Source organism: Mercenaria mercenaria, chromosome 5, assembly GCF_021730395.1.
Source record: "Mercenaria mercenaria strain notata chromosome 5, MADL_Memer_1, whole genome shotgun sequence".
NCBI lineage: Eukaryota > Metazoa > Mollusca > Bivalvia > Venerida > Veneridae > Mercenaria > Mercenaria mercenaria.
In genome coordinates, this window is record NC_069365.1 from 12,981,860 (window position 1) to 13,003,414 (window position 21,555).

Sequence of the window (21,555 nt, forward strand, 5' to 3'; positions counted from 1 at the left end):
TAATATGCTCGACCCAAGATAGATCATAACTGATAGTTATGCCTAGGTATTTTGAATAAGCTGTCAATTTTAGCTGAGTTTTGAGTAAAATATAAAGAAATTGTTGGCTTTCTCTTTCTTGAAATTCTTAAAACTTCACATTTTACAGGATTAATTCAATGGACCTATCTTGTTCTAATATTTTGAGTGATTTGAGGTCTTTTAGTAAGGTTTAGGCATCATGTGTGGATTTTGTCAGACAACAGTTTCTGCAAATATTCTCACCTTACATTTGACACTGTGAGAGAGGTCATTTACATGGGGCTAAAAAGGCAGTGTCCTAATACCAAGCCTTGACAGACACCAGTATCTTATTTTTGACCTTCAATGACAAACTACTGCGAGTGTGAGGAAAGAAAAGAATGGTCCCAGTTTGTGACCTCATTACTTACATCTAGCCTATGTAAATTAAGATCAATTCTCTGTAAGAACCAAAAAAAGTTGGAAACTCATAGTCACAGATTTCCTTTAAACCGATTTTTTCTTGAAAAGGGTGCAAAATTAAGAAAATCCTGTTTTTCATTTTTTCAATATATGTCCCGGTTACCATGGAAACGAGGATGCAAATCCCCAACTTGCTGAATTTTCAAAAAAGTAGGGGTGCATGCCTATTTTGTTATCTGGAAAGTACTAGAAAGTGTCCTTTATTTTCGTACTTGCAAATTTTAAAGGCAAATGAACAAGGTTTCATACCAAACTAATATTCCCAATTATTTATTTGATTTTTGTATGATCTAGACTTTTATCTGCAAGAAAAAATATATTTATGGAGCAAAACATATGTTTATATTGTGCTCTACATCTTGAAAAGTGCACAGGTCTCAGCAGAAAAGTATATTTGTTTGTATAAAGGGAAGATGATATTTCAAAAAGAAACATAAATCGTAGTGGGTTATTCAGACACATTCTTGTAGATTTGGGCCAAAGTTTATGATTTGGGGCATTTTTCCTATTTTTATTACCTCCCCTTGATGCTCTTCATTTAGGAAATCACAAAGAGCTTATCTAAGTTTACTTCCTGGATTATGCTGAATTCAGATTTCTACTCGGATTTTGCAAATTTTTAGTGTATAGATACAATGACAGTCAGAGATTTTATGCTAAATGGGTATGTGATGCTTGGATGTGTCCCTTCAAACCAAGTCCACGGTTAGAATTTGCTGAATAGCGACATTTTTTGGGAAAAATACTCTGGCAGAAAAGAGTCTAAACTGTGGATAGACATCCGAGTCTGTCATCTGTCTGTTTATCTCCATAAGTGAAGTTTGTATCAACTGACTGAAGAATCAGAGTTAAAGGATAACACTACAATGAAAACAGGTGAGTCTCGTAATATTTTATGTTTTAATATGACATGCAAAAATTTCAAGCTAGATGCAAGGTATGTGCTCACTTCCTTCAACAGATTCAAAGACCATACAGAGGTTATTTTCTTAAATATTGGAAAGACATTTCTTATTATTTTACCAAGATAAAACTTACAGGCATTTTTCCATCATTTTGGGAATACCATCCACCAACACCAGTGGAATTGGGAAAATGCTCTCAGAAATTGTCTAATGTGGAAATTTTCCAAAGTACCAAAATTTATTTAAAGATATTTTTGTGTAAAATATTAATGGATTACATTTCAGTAATTGAGCAACACTATAAATGTTGTTGTAATAACCTAAATATAGATATATAAAAATTTTCAAAACCATTTTAAAACATCAAACACCCATATAAGGTAACACATTTGGGAATTTCATATTCAGACTTGGGAAGAAACATACTGTTTTCTTTGGGATTACCTCCTTTTATTGGAGGTAGATTTATAATGGAAAAAGCCCTGATTTTAGTTGTAAATGACCATTAGCATGCTTTTTATATTATTTGTAAAAAGCAGATAAAGACATATTTTCATTTCAAAATGTATATATTTTTGTAAATTTATTTGTTTTGTTTTTCAGCTGTGAGTTGTTTCTTTTGAAAATGACTGCTTGATGATAAAGTTTCAAACAACTATGAAGTGAGTGGATGTTCTAGAGAGGTAATCATAATTTAGTCATTTGCAACAGTGTATGTGTTTGCCAAAGTACCTGTAGAAATATACACTTACTGAAGTAAAAACTCACTGAATGCTGAAAAATGAAAACATTTAATTGCATCCATTGCTACACATACAGCATGTTTTAATCTGCACATGCCTGCTTTACTGTTTTACAAGTACATACTGAATGTAAATGGTTTGTGTCAAAGTTAGTATGTTTTTTTTTTATATATTTACACACCTGTATTTAAATAAAGAGTCACATGCCAATATTCATACAAGTATGAAATCTTGACCTCTCAATCTATGATACAAGAATAGCTAGTAGGACTTCATATAACTTAAATTGACATACATTTGTAATGTGACTATGAATATTGATAAGTTTTTGAATTTTTAAAATATACCCTTTTTCAGAAAAGGACCCTCTGCACATGTATGAGAAACAGATTTTACCTTTAAAGTGGTCCATATAATGTTGAAAAGGATGAAATCCTGTATATGTCAAAATGTAACAACATTAACAACCATTTTAGTTTGATTTGTGTTTATTCCAGACTAATTCTTCAAAGAATAAATGCTCATCATCATCCTTATATTGGAATAAAAGGAAGGAAGGTATCTACATTTTATTTATAGTTTGTCTTAGTGTCTGATCAGGTCTGATTTCAGATCTTTATAAATGCTTGACTGAATGTTATTTTTTGACAGAATATTTATGAACTTTGTTTAGAATTTCATGTATCTTAAATTCAATCAAAGTGTAGCAAAGTGAAAAGTATTTAATGTATTTCATACAATTGTTCCTTTCAAGGAGGGGGAGGTCTATGTGATAAATTATTTTCATTAAAAGAATAAAGGGAAGATGTATAAATTATATTATACATTTACTTATACAAAATTTATTAAATGATTGAAATAGTGAATGTAAATTTTATTCATTTACAAATATGTGAGAGAAAACCTCCAACTGGCTTGTAGAGAATCAGTAGTTCTACCCAGTAACATGATGTCACAAATATTTTAACTGGAGAGCCCATCCCCATCCCACCACCACCCATAGTCAAATGAAAGACATTCAGATTGTTATTCTCTCACATCTCTATTTTTCAGTGACAGCTACAGTCATGGTAAAAGTAAATGCAGTCAGAAGACCTCTGATATCACCTGAAAAGCCAGCCTTCTCAAGATTCTGTATCAAATAAAAATAACAAGGACTGTTAAAAAGACTTTTTATAACTTGCAAATGTGCAGTCTGTGACATAACTGTCTGATCCAGGTAGTTTAGTGTTGACAGGATGACATTTCATCTCTATAGTAGAGGACACAAGTTTGAAATGCAGTATGTCATTGTGAAGGCAAAATGTTTATGAAAATAGTGTGTGTGTTTTCCAAATAGAGAGGCTGAAAGTGGGGACTCATCAATTAGTGTTTTTGGAATAAGTTATGGACATCTGAATAGTGAAGATCTGTCCCTATTTTGGATTGCCACAGACCAAACTAATGATTGGTGCCTTTGACATAAATGAAGACGGAATTATGTTGTTTGCATTAATGTTTCTTTTTCAGATTTATGAAAAAACATTAGAATGTCATTTCTTAAAAATGTTGATAGTTGTTTAACCAAAGGCCCTGTAACTGAAAAATATCTTTATTCTTGACTTTATATTAAAATTTAAAAAAATCTGATACTGTTTGATTACTTTAGCATGTATAACATTAAATTTGTTATATTTAAATTTGATAAAATTTAATGTATTTTGAAAAAGATGCACTAGAACATATCTAAATGGAATAAACACATGACAGTCTTTGAATATCTGTAAAAAAGCACATGTTTTGCAGTTCTCATCAGATTTGGTTACCAATTTACAGCATAATTATACATGAAGGCTTATTAATCAAACATATGCAGATCTAATTGTATATTTTCTACCATAGATAATTTTATTTCATATAGACTTTTTAAATCTTTAAAACATGCTGAGAAAATATAGCAAACAATGGTTGAATTAGTATACTTGATTTTGTGAGACTGTTGAAATATTACAATTCTTTTTCCCTCTTAAGCCTGTATCATAAAATCATATTTTCTGATGAAATTTATTTTTTTAGAATGTTGCAATGCAGATTTTAATTAAAATTCATACATTTGTAAAGTTACCTATATTGTGTTAGGTAATAACTTAAGCCCATATATACTAATTGGCCAATGATTAAAGAGAACATCTGAGTTCCTAGCTGATTTTCTGACTAATTTAAGACCTCATTCATATAACAACATCTATTAATCTTCAGAAATCCAGTAAAATTGTCATCTGTAAAACAGGTTTCATTCTAAGATATACAAGGCATATAATATCCTATTTTACAAGCATGTATTTACTTTAATAAATAAAGTAGATTTAGTTGTGTGTTTTGATAAATTTTGGAAAAAGCATTAGGAGATATGTCTGCAACTGCAGTTTGTATTAACTGAGTATTTACTGGCACTGAAATGTGCATGAACAGGGTTTTTCTGAATAAACTTAGTAAAGAATTAAATCTACATTGTCTATAGCTATCCGTAAAAAGTCTAGCCATTGTCTTGATAGTTTGAAAGAATTAAATACATTTGAGCCACGCAATGAGAAAACCAATATAGTGGCTTTGCGACCAGCATAGATCCAGAGCAGCCCGCGCAGTCTGGTCAGGATCCATCCTGTTCGCTTTCAAAGCATATTGCAATTGGAGAAACTGTTAGTGAACAGCATGGATCCTGACTAGACTGCGCTGATGCACAGGCTGGTATGGATCCATGCTGGTCGCAAACGCACTATGTTGGTTTTCTCATGGCACGGCTCATTTAAAGTTGTATCTGGCAAAATATTGACTAAACTGTTCTGTACATAATTTGATTGTTAAAGGAAGAATGTGCATCATGATTGTTATTACATAAACATACTGTATTATTTTTAAATATCATGATATTTTTCAGTCTTGGATTACACTGTTATTTGTTCATACTTTTGAATTGTATTTAAAATGTATACATTAAATCAAATGGCGAAGTAGACATAATTTTGCTTTTACTACTATTTGTTTCCATGGCAACAAAATGATTTCCAAAGGTGAAAGGACACTGTCTTTACACAAACACACATAGATATTTTTATGCCGAATCTTCTCCTTAAATTCCTCGATTTCTCCCTAAATTCTTTGGATGGTCTCTTCTATCTAATATTTTGACCTAGGATGATCCCTGCTTTTTAATGCAGAATGAATGTTGTAACCATGGCAATTTGAAAAAAAAATTGGACAGTCATGATTAGTAACCATACAATATCTTAAAGGTCAGTATCAGTTGGTTATGAGTATTTCCAACTGCTTTGAAACTCAAAATTAGTTTACCCAAAAGAAAGAAAAGTGCATACAAGGTTGTTGAGAACTGACCTTGTGACAATGCTTTAAGTTTCATAGATCATTATTATGGTTGTATCCTTCTTAGTTCTGCCCAGTGCTTCAGGTGCGTTAGATGCATTGACAGTTTGCAGATGAACTTTTCTTGTTTCATAGAATACAAAATTGATACAGAAAGTGCTTTAAAAAGGTCTGAATTATAATTTTCTTGTACGTTGCCATGGTAACGGAACATTCTCCTTAATTTCTAGACAAAGTGTTGGACAGTATAACTTTGTAAATTGATTTTACATGAAATACTTATGTTTTGCTACAATTCTGTATCTGGCAATGTAATATTATTTCAGGTTATTCTGTAATTTAGGCATAAATGAGTTTGCTGAAAACTCATTTTTTGTCAATTTTCTAATTTCTGTAAAAAGCTCAAATATGAATGACCCACTAAAATTCCTCGTTAAATTGAAATGGGTATCATAGCTCTGCTGAATCCATACAAGTATTATATTCAGATGCGTGCACTTTTTTTTCTATTAGAAGTTGAAAAATATACATGTACATGCAGACCAATTTTTAAAGATAATGTAAAATCTTAAAAGGGGGTATTTATAAAATTGTTGCTTCTAAAACTGTGAAAATGTTGAAAGACAATATTTGTTTTAAATAATTACTTCAGGTATGTATTTCAGGCAAATATGAAAATTAGTGCTTTATTTCAGACACAGAGACCATTATGTGTGAAGAAAATTGTAACATTTTAGTAAAATTTGACTCTCAGAAATTGCCATTTTTCGCAGAAAGTATAATGTTCTCGTTTCCATGGTAACCAGAGCTGGTTCATATCTTTTCACCCTTGATTCTTCATATATGGCTTGAATACTAAAAAGGGTGCAAATATGAAGTAATTCTGAGACTATGAGTTTCCGACCCCTTCTTTAATTTTTTGGTTCTTACAGAGAATTGGTCTTAAGGACAAGTATACAATGGACAACATTACTAAAGGTCTTACTGAAATCCCGAGACTCTAATACCTGTTTGTTGACCTTGTTCAAGATTGTCTTGGATCTTGATGAAACTTACTAGTCAGGATTCACAATTGTGTTTTGACCTGAAACATGCTGATAACGGGCTGAGAATGTTGTGTTCTTCATAAAAGTACATAATATTACATCCCAAGACATGATGCAACAGAGATTAGGGAGATATTTAAATACTGTGTTTGTATAATGGGGCATTTCTTGGGCAATTACAGCATGTTTCCAGTCACTTGTATTAAAACCTGTTTTAAGTATATATACCTTAGGTTTTCCATATGGTTCCTGGTAGTAGACGAATGAGGTACCATCCAGACCATACTTCACCCTGAACTGTGTTACCCACTCCTGTGCTGCTGGGTTACCCTTCACAGTTACACCACGAACCACAAATACATTACCTAAATCTACCTGTGAAAAATAGAGCAAACTTCTGTTACTCAATGAATCAAGCATAATCATCCAGTTATGATTGTAGGTTAATTTCTGTTCATCAAAACAAAAACGCAGTTAAAAAATTTGTTTTGTCTTCTTAATTTATAATTTCTTACTTTTCAGGATATATGTACATATTCAAAGCAAATGAAAACCTAATAGAAATGTGGTTATTGGTTAAAACATCCTTGCAAAAGAGACAAACAAACTGAAACTAGTGAGAAATTGATGAAATTTGTTTGTTTTGGGGTTTAACACTGTTTTTTTTTTCAACAGTATTTCAGTTACGTAACGGTAAGCAGTTAACCTAACTTGTTTTCCTGGATTCTGTACCAGTACAAATCTGTTCTTTGTAGGTAACTGCCAACTTCCACACATGAATCAGAGGTGGAGGATGAATGATTTCAGATACACTGTCTTTTATCAAATTGTCTTGGAGCACACATGCCTCGCCTGAGGGTTTAACTCGCGACACTACAATCTGTCAATCTGCCCTCTCCTTACTGACCTAAGTAGGCAGGTTTTAAATGATTTAACAGATTTAATATTCCCCAACATATGACTATATTTTGAAAGATGCTTTTGTAAATTAAAAAAAGAATAAAGGGCAATAACCCTGCAGTTACTGAAGAGATGCTAATGAAGGATATGCATGTTACATCACCCTATAATGGTTTACCTAGTTACATGGGAATTTACTGATTGTGAAAAAATTATAGGGCAATAAAAGTTATCCTGACAAAAGTTGCCCATACACCACTGCCCACCACTGCCCATGTACCACTGCCTAAGGATCTACATTTGTGTAAAGTTTCTAAAAGACCCATCGAAAGGTTACTTAGATAAATCAAATACAGTCAAACTCGCTTTATACGAACTCTTCGGGACCTGGGAAATGTGTTGTATCAAACGAAATTCGTATTAACGAATGTTTGGACACCGGATAATTTGCCCGAGCAAGTTGGGCAGTATCCCCAGTGAATGCTTCGATGAATTAAAAACAGTAGTGAGTAGATGTTCATTGGGATTTTTTAAAACTGATTAAGTGAGGGGTTTTTCAGGTTAGTTATACAATAAAGTAACTCAACAAAATTCATAACTTAAACAAGAAAATGTATGAAAAAAAAAATTTAATGTACAAATGTTATTGAATCATCAAGTGTTTATAGCACATATAGTTTTTGCAATATAGATACATAGGAATACAGTACGTGTATAGTCAATGCATTTCTGCAACAGGTACTTTACCCCTGGTATTTCAATTTTTACTTGAAAAAAAACTGGTAAATTTTGGGGGAAATTTTTACTATTATTTTTCCTGAATCCCAAATTCCTCCAATTCTGAACAATTTTTAAAAGAAATTGCTTTTCTTCTTATGCCAGATTAGGCGTAGCCATTATGATATCAGAATACACTACTGGCTCTAAAACATACAATGAAATTATATTTTTATGGACAGGTGTATTAATGAAAGTGATTATCGTCAATTGCTGAAAACATTATTATTTGGACTCGATTGTAATGAATAAAATAACTGCATACATAATCTTAATCTCTTTATTATGTATTTATCGATTACAGGTAAATAATTACTTCAATTAATTATAAGCACTTTACAGATTCAAACTGTTAAAAAAATCACGCGAAGCAAAAACTGGCCGCCGACTTAGATTAGTTCGTATCAAAAAATGGAAACTTATGACACTTTAGCTCATTGGGATTTTCCAAAATTTGTGTTCGTATCTCCCGAAAATTTGTATGAAGCGAGTTCGCTATTAACGAAATAATTTTACAAAGAAATAGAAGGATTCAGCCAGGGAATCCGGATTTTGTTCGTTGTAGCCGAAAATTCGTATCAAGCGAGTTCGTATTAAGTGGACTTGACTGTATTACTATTTTTAACAAATCAAGGAGAAAAACTGCTTTCTCTTTGTCAAGGGGAACAAATATTATGTGCGCAAAGGTATTTGTAAATGATAATTATGTGAGGTTTGGTGTTCTAGCTCAATACTTCTTGAATAATAAGGCATTTTCAATTTCAAACAGACAGTGGCTAGATGGATCTACTACCCACCACCTTCAGCAGGGGATAAAAAGAAAGAACATAACCTGAATCCACTGGTTAGTATCAGAGGTTTGGGGGTTTTCCAACATGTGGTGAAGTATCTTTGTAACGGGCGTAACGGCTGCCTTTGCATCATGTGCTATGTCATAAACCCTGAAGCTTGCAGCTGACCATTCCATAGCAACAGGGTCCGCTCACTGCATAATCGGGGTATACAGCTCTCTGAAACCAATCAGATACATAAGCTTGAAGTGCCTGGCTACCATTGTATTATGCTCTGTCAATTTTGTCAAATTACAGGTTGAATAGTTTTCAATTTCAATTTCATTTTTAATCTTTAAAACCAACAGTTTGTTTTCCCTGGACAACAGAACAAGTTTGTTTGCCTATCCTTACAGCCAGTTTGAATCAAGTTTAATAAGCTCAATTTAACATAATTGTAAAACCTTCAGAGGAAAAAACCTTGAAATCATGAAATCTTCACCCCAGCAACTTATCACTGTCAGCTCTTGAACAGCTGGAGAGCAAAACCAGCAAGATTTGCAGGTAAATACAATACAGTGAAACACTGCTTGCTAGAGAGTTGATGACTCCAACACCTGGGCTGACTCAAGCAATTCACACAGTCACAGACTGTTGTCCTTGTATTCTTTTATGTTTGAATCACTTAAACACTGGATAACTTGAACATTTCGTATATCCTCTAACGTATTTAAATGATCAGTGTTTTACAGTGTATGCTTATGTCTGCTTTTTAGAAACTGTTTTTCCAAATGTATTTCATAAAACTACAGCAGTCTGTGATAATACTCCTCAATTTTATACCTAACTTCTTTTTCTTCACAATTTACAAATTTCCCTCATGAAGGTGTGGAACAGTACTGCCTGTAATTAGCATGGTCTAAGTCAGCATCACCTCATTCGAGTTGAAAACTGACCTCTGTATTATAAGTTCTAACTGGTTTTGAATTGAACTAAAATGGGTACATTTTTATACAGGCTAATTCAAATGTACATACCTTCAAGCACCAAGAATCTCCCATCTGAGGGATATACCCTGGTGCATTGTACAGGAACCGCTTCACTTGCTTGGCTTCAAATGGGAAGAACAGCACGTTTGTAACTGATGTAGAGGAGTCATTGTTCGCTGAAAATATCTGAAACAAAACAAACAGCTTCTTAAGATTGTGCTAAAGTTTTCTGGAAAACAAACCTCATAAAAGCTAATCAATACTTTAAATTTGACAAGTCTACTTAATTTTGTCCCAAAAAATCTTTACTCACTACAATATTAAGCACCAGTTGTTTTTTACCTTTAAAAATGAACTTAAGTCTTTCAGTTAAATAGTGGGAAAAACTCTTTACTGACTTTTTTCATAGATTCCAAGCAGTGTATAATTTTCTCTTCAGTTTATTTTTGTTTTGGACTCTATTTTCAAACAGAACACAAAACAACTGGTCAGTTAAATACCATCTTCTCTGATTTCCTTGCAAAACTAGTTGTTTCAATAGAACACTGCATGTTCTCCATAATTAATTCATAACTTCTCCACATTAAAATTAGGTGACACAAAATAAGCCATTAGTTTATTGTCAACAGAAACTTTTTTAAGACCAAGGTCACAATCTTTTGTTTCTTATATATCACTGGTTTATCATAAAACACAATATCTGTACTTCGCATGGCCTTGCAAGTCTCTGTGTGTTAACCATTCTGAGTAGACCTTACCTTGTCAGTATCAAAGGTGTCAATGCAGGTTAACCATTTTTAGTAGACCTTACCTTGACAGAACCAGATGTGTCAATGCAGGTTAACCATTCTGAGTAGACCTTACCTTGACAGAACCAGATGTGTCAATGCAGGTTAACCATTCTGAGTAGACCTTAGCTTGACAGTACCAGATGTGTCAATGCAGGTTAACCATTCTGAGTAAACTTTACATAGACAGTACCAGATGTGTCAATGCAGGTTAACCATTCTGAGTAGACCTTACCTTGACAGTTCTAAGTGTATTAATGCATGTTAAGAATTCTGAGTAGGCCTTACCTTGACAGTTCTAAGTGTATTAATGCATTTTAACAATTCTGAGTAGACCTTACCTTGACAGTTCTAAGTGTATTAATGCATGGTTTAAACCCTTCTGAGTGGACCTTACCTTGATAGTTCTAAGTGTATTAATGCATGTTAACAATTCTGGGGAAGACCTTACCTTGACAGTTCTAAGTGTATTAATGCATTTAACAATTCTGAGTAGACCCTTTCCTTGACAGTGCCAGGTGGATCATTGTATGGGTTAACCATTCAGAGTGTTGTTCCTGGTACTGTATCTTAAATTGTGTTACCCCTTCATCAACATCTGTCCGTCCAGCTGTGGATATACCTTTCACCACAAATTTTGTTGTAGAAAAGTCACTGCTTATATGGTTAGTATTTGCAGTTTTAGCTGACCAAGCTCCACCTGTTATTAAACGAAAACCCGTTCCATCAAAATAAAAGTCTGAATTTACATTAACATACAAGTTTTATTGACTGATTACTGAAATTTATAATTCATTATTATTTTTTTTTTTAAACCACGGTAGCCCCCTTGGTCAAGGGGGAGCGGAAACCCCCCCCCCGCAGAAACCGGGGGTAAGCCGGAACCCGGAGATTTTTTGGGGCCCGGGGCGCGGCCCCCTTTGAAGCCTTGCTTGCGCCAGGGCCCGGGTCCACGAGCCAAAACGACCGTGGCGCGGTTTTCCCCCGGTGCCTTAACCGACAGCTGGGTGGCTTTTGGGTTCTGGGGGGCCCTTTTGCGGGTTTTTTTTTTTGGGGGGGGGGGCCCGCGCAAGGTTTGCGGGAACCCGGGGCTTCCTTGGGAAGCGGTGGGCGAACTTCGGGCCTTCCGCGTTTTTGGGGGGAAAGCACAAAATTTCAAAGGGGCCCGCAGGCCCCGTGGCAGATGCCCCGGGGGGGCCTTGGTCGACTTTGGCCCACAAAACATCTGCCGGGTCCCTGGGAAAACCCCCCTTGGGTTTGGGGGCCCAAAGGGTTTTTTTCCCTTTTAGGCCAAAGCCCCCCTTTTTTTTAAACGCCCTGAAACAAAAAAGCTTTTTTCAACAAAACGGCGAAAAAAACCCCCTTTTGCCGCGGGGTTTTTTTGCTTTTGACAAAGGGCTAAAAATTTTTTTCCCCCAAACCCGTTTTTTTGGTTTTTTTGGGGGTGCCCACCGGGGCCAAAATTTTTTCCCCGCCCCTTTCCCCAAAAAATGATTTGCCCCTTTTTTTCCCCCCCGGAACCCCCAAAACCCAAAACCCCCCTTGGGAGATTTTTGCACCAAAAAAAGTTTTAAAAAAAAAGCCGCGGCCGTTTATTTGGCTTTTTTGAGCGGGGGGGAAAAAAAAAAAGGGTCGGCCCCGCCCCCCGGCCGCCGGGACGCCAAGGAAACCAAAAAAAACCCCTGCCGCAAAAATTTACCCCCGGCGCGGCGCCGCCTCCCGCCGACTTTTGGCCCGGCCCGGGTTTGGGCACCCCCCAAAGGGGTTTTTTTTGACCAAAAGGGTCAAACGACCCCCCAGGTGGGGAAGCCCCGGTGCCCCCCCAAAAATTTTTCCACGGGGGGGGGTGAACCTGATTCCGAACCCCAGCTGGGCCCCTCAAAGGGAAGTAAGCCTTTGGGCCCCCCAAATTTTGGGGAAGGGGTGAAATTCAGGGGGCCCGGGGCCCCCCCCAAGTTCGGCTCGTGCGTTAGGCCCCCCCAAAAACCCCAAATGAACGCAACACACACACCAAAGATGGACCCATGCAGCACATCATCGAAAGCCATTTGGAAAAACCCCGTTTCGCATCCAAAAAACATGCTTGACAAAAAAGATTTTTTTCAAAAGTTTTTGTTAAGTTTGCTCTTTTCAGTTGAATGCATTAACTTTTCAATTTTGCTACTATCAAAAAATTTTCCATATAAGGGAAATTTTACTTGAAATTGGGGCCCTAAAATATGATTTATTACTATATGGATTCTTGATTAAGGTCATCATACAAACAGCCTTTAAACATCAAGACCACTTGAATTTTATTTTTTCAGAAGATTTTGATCTTCTTATATCTTTATATCCAGGCATTCTTAATTAATAAGATACGTTCTTTTTTTTGGCTTTCCAAACAGTAAGTATATCTGCAATACCCCCCACTATGTCTACTTCATTTTAAAAACAAAAGGACCATGATGGCCTAATCGCTACCCCCTTCCCCATGACCCAGTTTTGAGTATGACGTCGTTTTTTCTATTTTTGACAAATGCCTATTTTTGAGTCATGGGACCCAGTTTTTAACTTTACCTAGAATTTCAAGATAAAAATTTTTGACCAAATTTTCTGAAGATCCATTCAAAAATATGGTCTAAGAGAGGTCACAAGGTTTTTTTTATCTGCCTATTGACCCAGTTTTCGCAGGACGGACCCCGTTTTGAAATTTTTTCTAGATATCTCAGGGGAAAAATTTTTCACTAAATTTTTAGAAGATCTCATGAAAATTGGCTCTGAGAGGGCACAAGGTTTTTCTATTTTTTACCTACGGCCCCATTTTTTTACGCAGTGACCCCGTTTCAAAAACCTAGATATATCAAGAAAGAACATTCAGATCAATTTTCATGAAGACCCCTTTTAAAAAAAAAGGTTCTAGAGAGGTCAAAAAAATTTTTTAATTTTTTGACCCCACTGACTAGTTTTTTTACCCCAGTTGACCCCCGTTTAAATTTGACCTAGAACTCAAGAGAACATTCAGATCAAAATTTCATACAGTTTGTGACATGTGAGCTAAAAATACAGCATATGACTCTGTCAATAATGTGTTCACCAGTATGTAGTTAGGAGTTTCAAACAAGCCAAAGAGCCACACAACAGGCAGCTTACCTTGCATGTTACCGGGGAACAGCCTTGAATTGATGGCTAAATGTTGAGCATCGCGTGCTGTTGACGAGGTGAATGACCTTGTATCAACCAGACTGTAGTTCCCTGATATCATGGCCTCTCCATGACAATTACCTGTATACAAAAGAAATGTAAACAATCATATACGTTTTCCCTCGGCCTACAAGTTTTATTTAACAGATTCTAACTTAATGCATTTCTGACAGATCAATAACACAGACAAATATAAAATTTTGAAAACTTGTTTCAACAATACTCCACAGATAATTCATGTAAAGATATCTGCAAGTACAAAAAATTGGACCGTTTTCATTTTTCTTCAATAAGACTGAAGTCTATCACATTTTCCCCAATTTTAGAAACTCATTCTACTGAAAACAAATGCAACATGGAAATTCAAACTGGAATAATGAAAAAACAACAACAAATAGTAAGATGGCAAAATGGACAAGCAAAAACAAAAGCCCTAGACCAGTTACAGGATTCTCATTTCGAATACATAAAATCAGAAAATAAACACACTACCTTTATTGAAACCTGTAGGTGGAGCCACAGTTATAGCAGTGGTCATCAGAGCTGAAAAGAATAAGCAGTATTCTATTTGATAATGCATTCAACAGTATACTATTTGATGATGCATTTCTGGCAGGCAGTATGTTATCCATAAAGCATTTCCAGTTCAAAAACTTGATTACTAAATATACTTTTACCAGCAATGTTTAAGAGATACAATACTATATTAAAGCATATTTCATTTTATCTGTTTCACAGTGGCTATTAAGCATTGTTACTTTCACATCTTCTCCATGGCACTCACTTAAGTACAGTGATAGACAGACTTCCACAAACTTCAATGCTGACTAGATTCATACATACAACCTCTGAATTAAGATCCAGACATTTCTGGCTCTCCTGACACTTCACCTGACCCTCTTTACACTTCACCTGATCCTCTTTACACTTCACCTGGTCCTCTTTACACTTCAACTGACTCCTGACATTTCACCTGACTCCCCTGACACTTCACTTGAGTCTCTTTACACTTCACCTGACCCTCTTTACACTTCACCTGGTCCTCTTGATATTTCAACTGACTCTTGACATTTCACCTGACTCCCCTGACACTCCACTTGACTCTCTTGACACTTCACCTGACTCTCTTGGCACTCACCTCTCTTTAGACTTCACCTGACTCTCTTTAGACTTCATCTGACTCTCTTGACACTTCACCAGACTCTCTTGACACTTCACTTGACTCTCTTGACACTTCACCTGACTCTTTTACATTTCACCTGACCTTCCTGACACTTCACCCAACTCTCTTTAGAGTTCACCTGACTCTCTTGACACTTCACCTGACTCTTGACATTTCACCTGACTCTCCTGACACTTGACTCTCTTGACACTTCACCGGACTTTCTAGACACTCATCTCTCTTTAGACTTCACCTGACTCTCTTTGACACTTCACCTGACTCTTGACATTTCACCTGACCTTCCTGACACTTCACCTGACTCTCTTTAGACTTCACCCGACTCTCTTAACACTTCACCTGACTCTCCTAACACTTCACCTGACTCAACTGTCTTTAGATTTCACCTGACTCTCTTGACACTTCACCTGAATCTCCTGCCACTTTACTTGACTCCCTTGACACTTCACCTGACTGTCTTGACACTCACCAGACTCCCCTAACACTTCCCCTGGCTCTCTTAACACTTCACCTGACTCTCCTGACACTTCTTCTGACTCTCTTGACACTCACCTCTCTTGACACTTCATCTGACTCTCTTTAGACTTCATCTGACTCTATTGACACTTCACCTGACTCTCCTAACACTTCATCTGACTCCCTTGACACTTCACTTGACTCTTTAACATTTCACCTGACCTTCCTGACACTTCATCTGACTCTCTTTAGACTTCATCCAACTCTTTTGACACTTCACCCGCCTCTCCTGACACTTCACATGACTCTCTTGACACTTCACTTGACTCTCCTAACACTTCACCTGACTCTCTTGACACTTCACCTGACTCTTGACATTTCACCTAACCTTCCTGACACTTCACCTGACTCTCTCGACACTTCACCTGACTCTCCTAACACTTCACCTGATGCTCTTGACACTTCACCTGATGCTCTTGACACTTCACCTGACTCTCTTGACACTTCACTTGACTCTCCTGACACTTCACTTGACTCTCTTGACACTTCACGGGACTCTCTTGACACTTCACCGGACTCTCTTGACACTCACCTCTCTTTACACTTCACCTGACTCTCTTGACACTTTACCTGACTCACCTAACATTTCACCTGACTCTCTTGACACTTCACTTGACTCTCCTAACACTTCACCTGACTCTCTTGACACTTCACCTGACTCTTAACATTTCACCTGACCTTCCTGACACTTAACCTGACTCTCATTAGACTTCACCTGACTCTTCTAACACTTCACTTGAATCTCTTAACACTTCATCTGACTCATTTGACACTTCACCTGATTCTCCTTACATTCCTGGCACATTTTCCAATACTCCACCTGACACTCACCCCGGCATTTCACCCTACTCTCCTGATACTACTCCTAACACTCCTCTTGACTTGTCTTCTGACACTCATCCTGACCCTCCTGGCACTTCTCCTGACTCTTCTCCTGACACACATCCTGTCTCGCTCAGGTATTTCTCCCACTCTTCTCATGAAACATGACACTTCACCTGACTGCTGACACTTCTGGCACTCCTCCTGACGCTACTTTACACTCATCCTAACTCTCCTCCTAATTCATCCCAACACTTCTCCCCACACTCTTCTTCAAACATCCCCTGAACTTCTTCTGAAACTTCTCCTAGCACTCCTGACATCACCGGACTCTTCCTCCGAAAACTTTAATCAGCACACCTGATATCTTAAGATCCTCTCCTGACACTCATTCACACACCTTCCAACACATCTCTTGATACTTTTCTCAACACTCCTCCTCACATACCTATATAACTACCCCCCACAAACACATATTAGTCAGTGTTTACCTATCCAGTTGCAGCTCAATAAAATGGTTGCTATGAATATTGAACAAGGAGCTGCCTTCAATAAACGCTTTATACCCCCCATGGCATCCTTGTCGATAGATTTTGCACCTTATGGTTCAGGTAACTCTAAGGCTAAAATAAAGTTAATGTGAGGTCAGGTGATGTTTGAAGATGGGGAATGGTCACAGGTTACATCTGTATTAGTATCAATTCATTCTCGTAAGCGGTATTGATGCTAGACGAAACGATCCCATTTAGTTAACCAAGAGATGGCCCATATACAGCAACTTAAGTCCAAAATGAGGTCAAGGTCAAACTGAGGTCAGGTGATGTCTGAAGATGAGGAATGGTCACAGGTTACATCTGCATTAATATCAAGTCATTCTAGTAAGGGGTATTGATGCTAGACGAAACGGTCCCATTTGGTTAACCTCGTACGGATGCACGGACAAACGACATACAGACAGATGGACAGGACAATCACTTTATGCCTCCTGCATCAGCAGATGCTGGGGGCATAATAAAAACAACTGAACTATAGACAATACCATTTTTCTTGCAGATGAAGACCTGTTCCTTGCTACAATATTTATCATTCCACTGGTAGTTCCAGGCTGGTACCATCTCAGCACAGTCTTCAGGCTGGGCACCAAACATCACATTGTTAGGCTCACCTGGATGCCAGTTCAAATACCTGTTTGGTAAATTGTTTTGTGTAAAAGTTTAGTCCCTCCACTTCTTCAACAATAAATTTCTAAAATCTTTCAGATGCAACTTTAAAATGAGACCTGATTGGGGAGCTTAAGGTATTGGACCCCTAATAGTAATATTTAAACAAGAGGGCCAAGATGGCCCTAGGTCGCTCACCTAAGAAACACACCATAACAGTGTAAAACATGTTTGACCAAGTGATTTCATGGAAATAAATATTCTGACCAATTTTCATTAAGATTGGACCAAAAAATTGGTCTCTTGCGATAAAACAAGCATTTTCTTAAATATCACCTAGTTTTTGACCCTAGATGACCCATGTTCAAACTCGACCTAGATTTTATCAAGGCAATCATTCTGACCAAAATTCATGAAGATCAATTGAAAAATACAGCCTCTATCACATACACAAGTTTTTTCTTTGATTTGACCAAGTGACCTAGTTTTTGACCTCAGATGACCCATATTCAAATTCGACCTAGATTTCATCAAGGCAATCACTCTGACCAAATTTCATGAAGATCAATTGAAAAATACATCCTCTATTGCATACACAATGTTTTTCTTCGATTTGACCTAGTGACCTAGTTTTTGAACTCAGATGACCCATTTTCAAACTCGTCCTAGATTTTATCAAGGTGATCATTCTGGCTAAATTTCATGAAGATCAGTTGAAAAATACAGCCTCTATTGCATACACAAGGTTTTTCTTTCATTTGAGCTAGTGACCTAGTTTTTGACCCCAGATGACCCATTTTCGAACTTGGTCTAAATTTCATCAAGGTAATCATTCTGACCAAAATTCATGAAGATCAATTGAAAAATACAGCCTCTATCGCATACACAAGGTTTTTCTTTGATTTGACCTAGTGACCTAGTTTTTGACCCCAGATGACCCATTTTCGAAATTGGCCTAGATTTTATCAAGGTAATCATTCTGACCAAAATTCATGAAGGTCAACTGAAAAATACCCCCTCTATCGCATACACAAGGTTTTTCTTTGATTTGACCTAGTGACCTAGTTTTTGACCCGAGATGACCCATTTTCGAACTCGGCCTAGATTTCATCAAGGTTATCATTCTGACCAATATTCATGAAGAATAATTGAAAAATACAGCCTCTATCGCATACACAAGGTTTTTCTTTGATTTGACCTAGTGACCTAGTTTTTAGCTGAGATGACCCATTTTCGAACTCGGCCTAGATTTCATCAAGGCAATCATTCTGACCAATATTCATGAAGATCAATTGAAAAATACAGCCTCTATCGCATACACAAGGTTTTTCTTTGATTTGACCTAGTGACCTAGTTTTTGGCCCGAAATAACCCATTTTCGAACTTGGCCTAGATTTCATCAAGGCAATCATTCTGACCAATATTCATGAAGATCCATTGAAAAATACAGCCTCTATCGCATACACAAGGTTTTTCTTTGGTTTGACCTAGTGACCTAGTTTTTGACCCGAGATGACCCATTTTCGAACTCGGCCTAGATTTCATCAAGGTTATCATTCTAACCAATATTCATGAAGATTAATTGAAAAATACAGCCTCTATCGCATACACAAGGTTTTTCTTTGATTTGACCTAGTGACCTAGTTTTTGACCCGAGATGACCCATTTTCGAACTCGGCCTAGATTTCATCAAGGTTATCATTCTGACCAATATTCATGAAGATTAATTGAAAAATACAGCCTCTATCGCATACACAAGCTAAATGTTGACAGACGACAGACGACAGACGACGGACGACAGACGCCGGACATCGAGCGATCAGAAAAACTCACCTGAGCATTGCTCAGGTGAGCTAAAAATGGCATTTGCTTGGTATATTCCTAAAGTTGACCATGTTTCGCACTGTGTTGCAAATTTTAAACAACTTCAACCGTGCCATTTTTTGTAAATTTTGTATAATTTATGGTATTTCCTCAAGCTCAAGTAGAGACAAATTTCAATGTGATGGCCACTATCTAAAATGTTTGCAGAGAATTCATTACAGCATTAATTTTGATAAAAAAAAACCTCAAACTATTGTTAAACAATTATTAAACACAAAATAAAACTATAAATATCATTTTTTCTAGGGTGCCTCAAGTAAACAGATTTAATGAGACAGAATTCTAACTCCAACTTTGAAAAATTAATGTCGAATCCTGTGGGTCTGTTTTGAATTTTGCATTTCTTCTACAATATGTAATCTAAAGAATAAAGGCAAAATAGAAAACTTTTACCGCATGTAACTTAGTATTTTTAAAGATGTCTAACTCTACCCTTCCTGATTCAGAGGTAAATTCACTTTGAACAGCAAGAAATCGCTTATAAAATGAAAATTTTCCACTTTTGTACAATACATCAATAATAAGTCTTGAAAGAAGTAAAAACTTACTAGGAAAAAAGGAAAATATGGAGAAAAAAAATTTGGTCCCAGTGCGGCTTGAACCTACGCTCCCCTGAAAATTGCAGTCTAAGTAGGTTTATGGTAGGAATTGAATACTCTTCAAAAAGGAGGTACTCTATCACAGGTCCAATACCTTAACCAAACAGCTACAAGTCACAAAACTTTTTTGTATCTAAAAAAAATGAAGGATATATCATCAAGGGACAAAATAAAATTCTCTGTATATTCTACACATTGCTTTCTATCTATGTCCCAGGTTCCATGAAAAGTCAACTGTACTTTTAAAATTAAAACAGAATCCACCATCTGTGGTTGATAGAAGGATAGACAGATGGATGAATAGGCAGGAAAATGTAGAAAACTAGAATGTGTCTGTAGGACACAGGGTGTGCCCCCCCCCCCACTGGTACATTTGTCACAAAAAAAAAGGGCAATAATTCAAATGTTTGCAGTCTTAATGGGGTATAGCCTCAAGAAACATTTTATGAAAAGGATTCATTATTCTAGGCCATATACTTTTTGAGCTATGAGCATCACAAACAAAAAATTCACTATTTTTGCTATTTCAAGGGCCATAACTCTGTAATAAGCGCTAAGATTCTCAAGAAGAATGCCAAGTGTGCAAGGTCACATCACAGTAAAGACTCAAGCAAGGTTTCATGAATTATATCAAATACTTTTTGAGCTAGGCATATAATTAGGTGAAAATGTACATTTTTTTACTATTTTAGGGGCCATAACTTTAAAAATAGTGGGTGGAGCCAGCCAAAATGTAAGAGGTGTGCAAGTTTATATCATGATAAAGACATATGCAAGTTTTCAACCAGTTATATTAAATACTTTTTGAGCTAGGTGTGTCACAAGGTGAAAATGTGCATTTTTTACTATTTCAGGGGCTTTAACTCTGAAAACAGGGGGCAGACCCAAATGAAAAATAGGAGGTGTGCAAGTTCATATCATGATTAAGACTCATGCAAGGTTTCATGAATCTATATCAAATACTTTTTGTGCTAGGCATGTCACAGGGTGAAAATGTGCATTTTTGACTATTTCAGGGACCATAACTCTGAAAATAGGTGGAGCAGCCAGACGAAAAAAAGGAGGTGCACAAGTTTATATCATGATAAAGACTCATGCAAGATTTAATCAATTTATATGAAATACTTTTTGAGCTAGGCATGTCATAAGGTGAAAATGTGCATTTTTGACTATTTCAGGGGCCATAACTCTGAAAATAGGGGGCAAACCATAAGAAAAATAGGAGGTGCACAAGTTCGTATCATGATTAAGACTCATGCAAGGTTTCATGTATCTATATCAAATACTTTTTGAGCTAGGCGTGTCACAAGGTGAAAATGTGCATTTTTTACTATTTCAGGGGCCGTAACTCTAAAACTATGGGGCGGAGCCAGACGAAAAATAGGAGGTGCGCAAGTTCATATCATGATAGACTCATGCAAGGTTTCAATAATTTATATCAAATACTTTT

The 21,555-nt window shown here is 36.5% G+C and overlaps 1 protein-coding gene and 1 long non-coding RNA gene across 2 annotated transcripts in view; one reads left to right on the plus strand and one right to left on the minus strand.

Moving 5' to 3' along the window:
* Positions 1-21,555, minus strand: part of LOC123556480 (uncharacterized) — a 122,844-nt gene that overhangs the window by 64,506 nt on the left and 36,783 nt on the right. Inside the window, exons 17-23 of the mRNA XM_053544436.1 lie at positions 17,502-17,647; positions 14,437-14,487; positions 13,894-14,025; positions 11,346-11,500; positions 10,022-10,159; positions 9,047-9,127; positions 6,766-6,912 (exon numbers count right to left, since the gene is read on the minus strand). Of these exons, the coding sequence (XP_053400411.1) occupies positions 6,766-6,912; positions 9,047-9,127; positions 10,022-10,159; positions 11,346-11,500; positions 13,894-14,025; positions 14,437-14,487; positions 17,502-17,647 (850 nt within the window). The remainder of the gene's footprint in view (positions 1-6,765; positions 6,913-9,046; positions 9,128-10,021; positions 10,160-11,345; positions 11,501-13,893; positions 14,026-14,436; positions 14,488-17,501; positions 17,648-21,555) is intronic.
* LOC128556875 (uncharacterized) lies at positions 454-5,129 on the plus strand. Its single transcript, XR_008370880.1, has 4 exons — positions 454-1,359; positions 1,992-2,071; positions 2,629-2,689; positions 3,185-5,129. It is a non-coding gene; the product is annotated as an uncharacterized LOC128556875 (long non-coding RNA).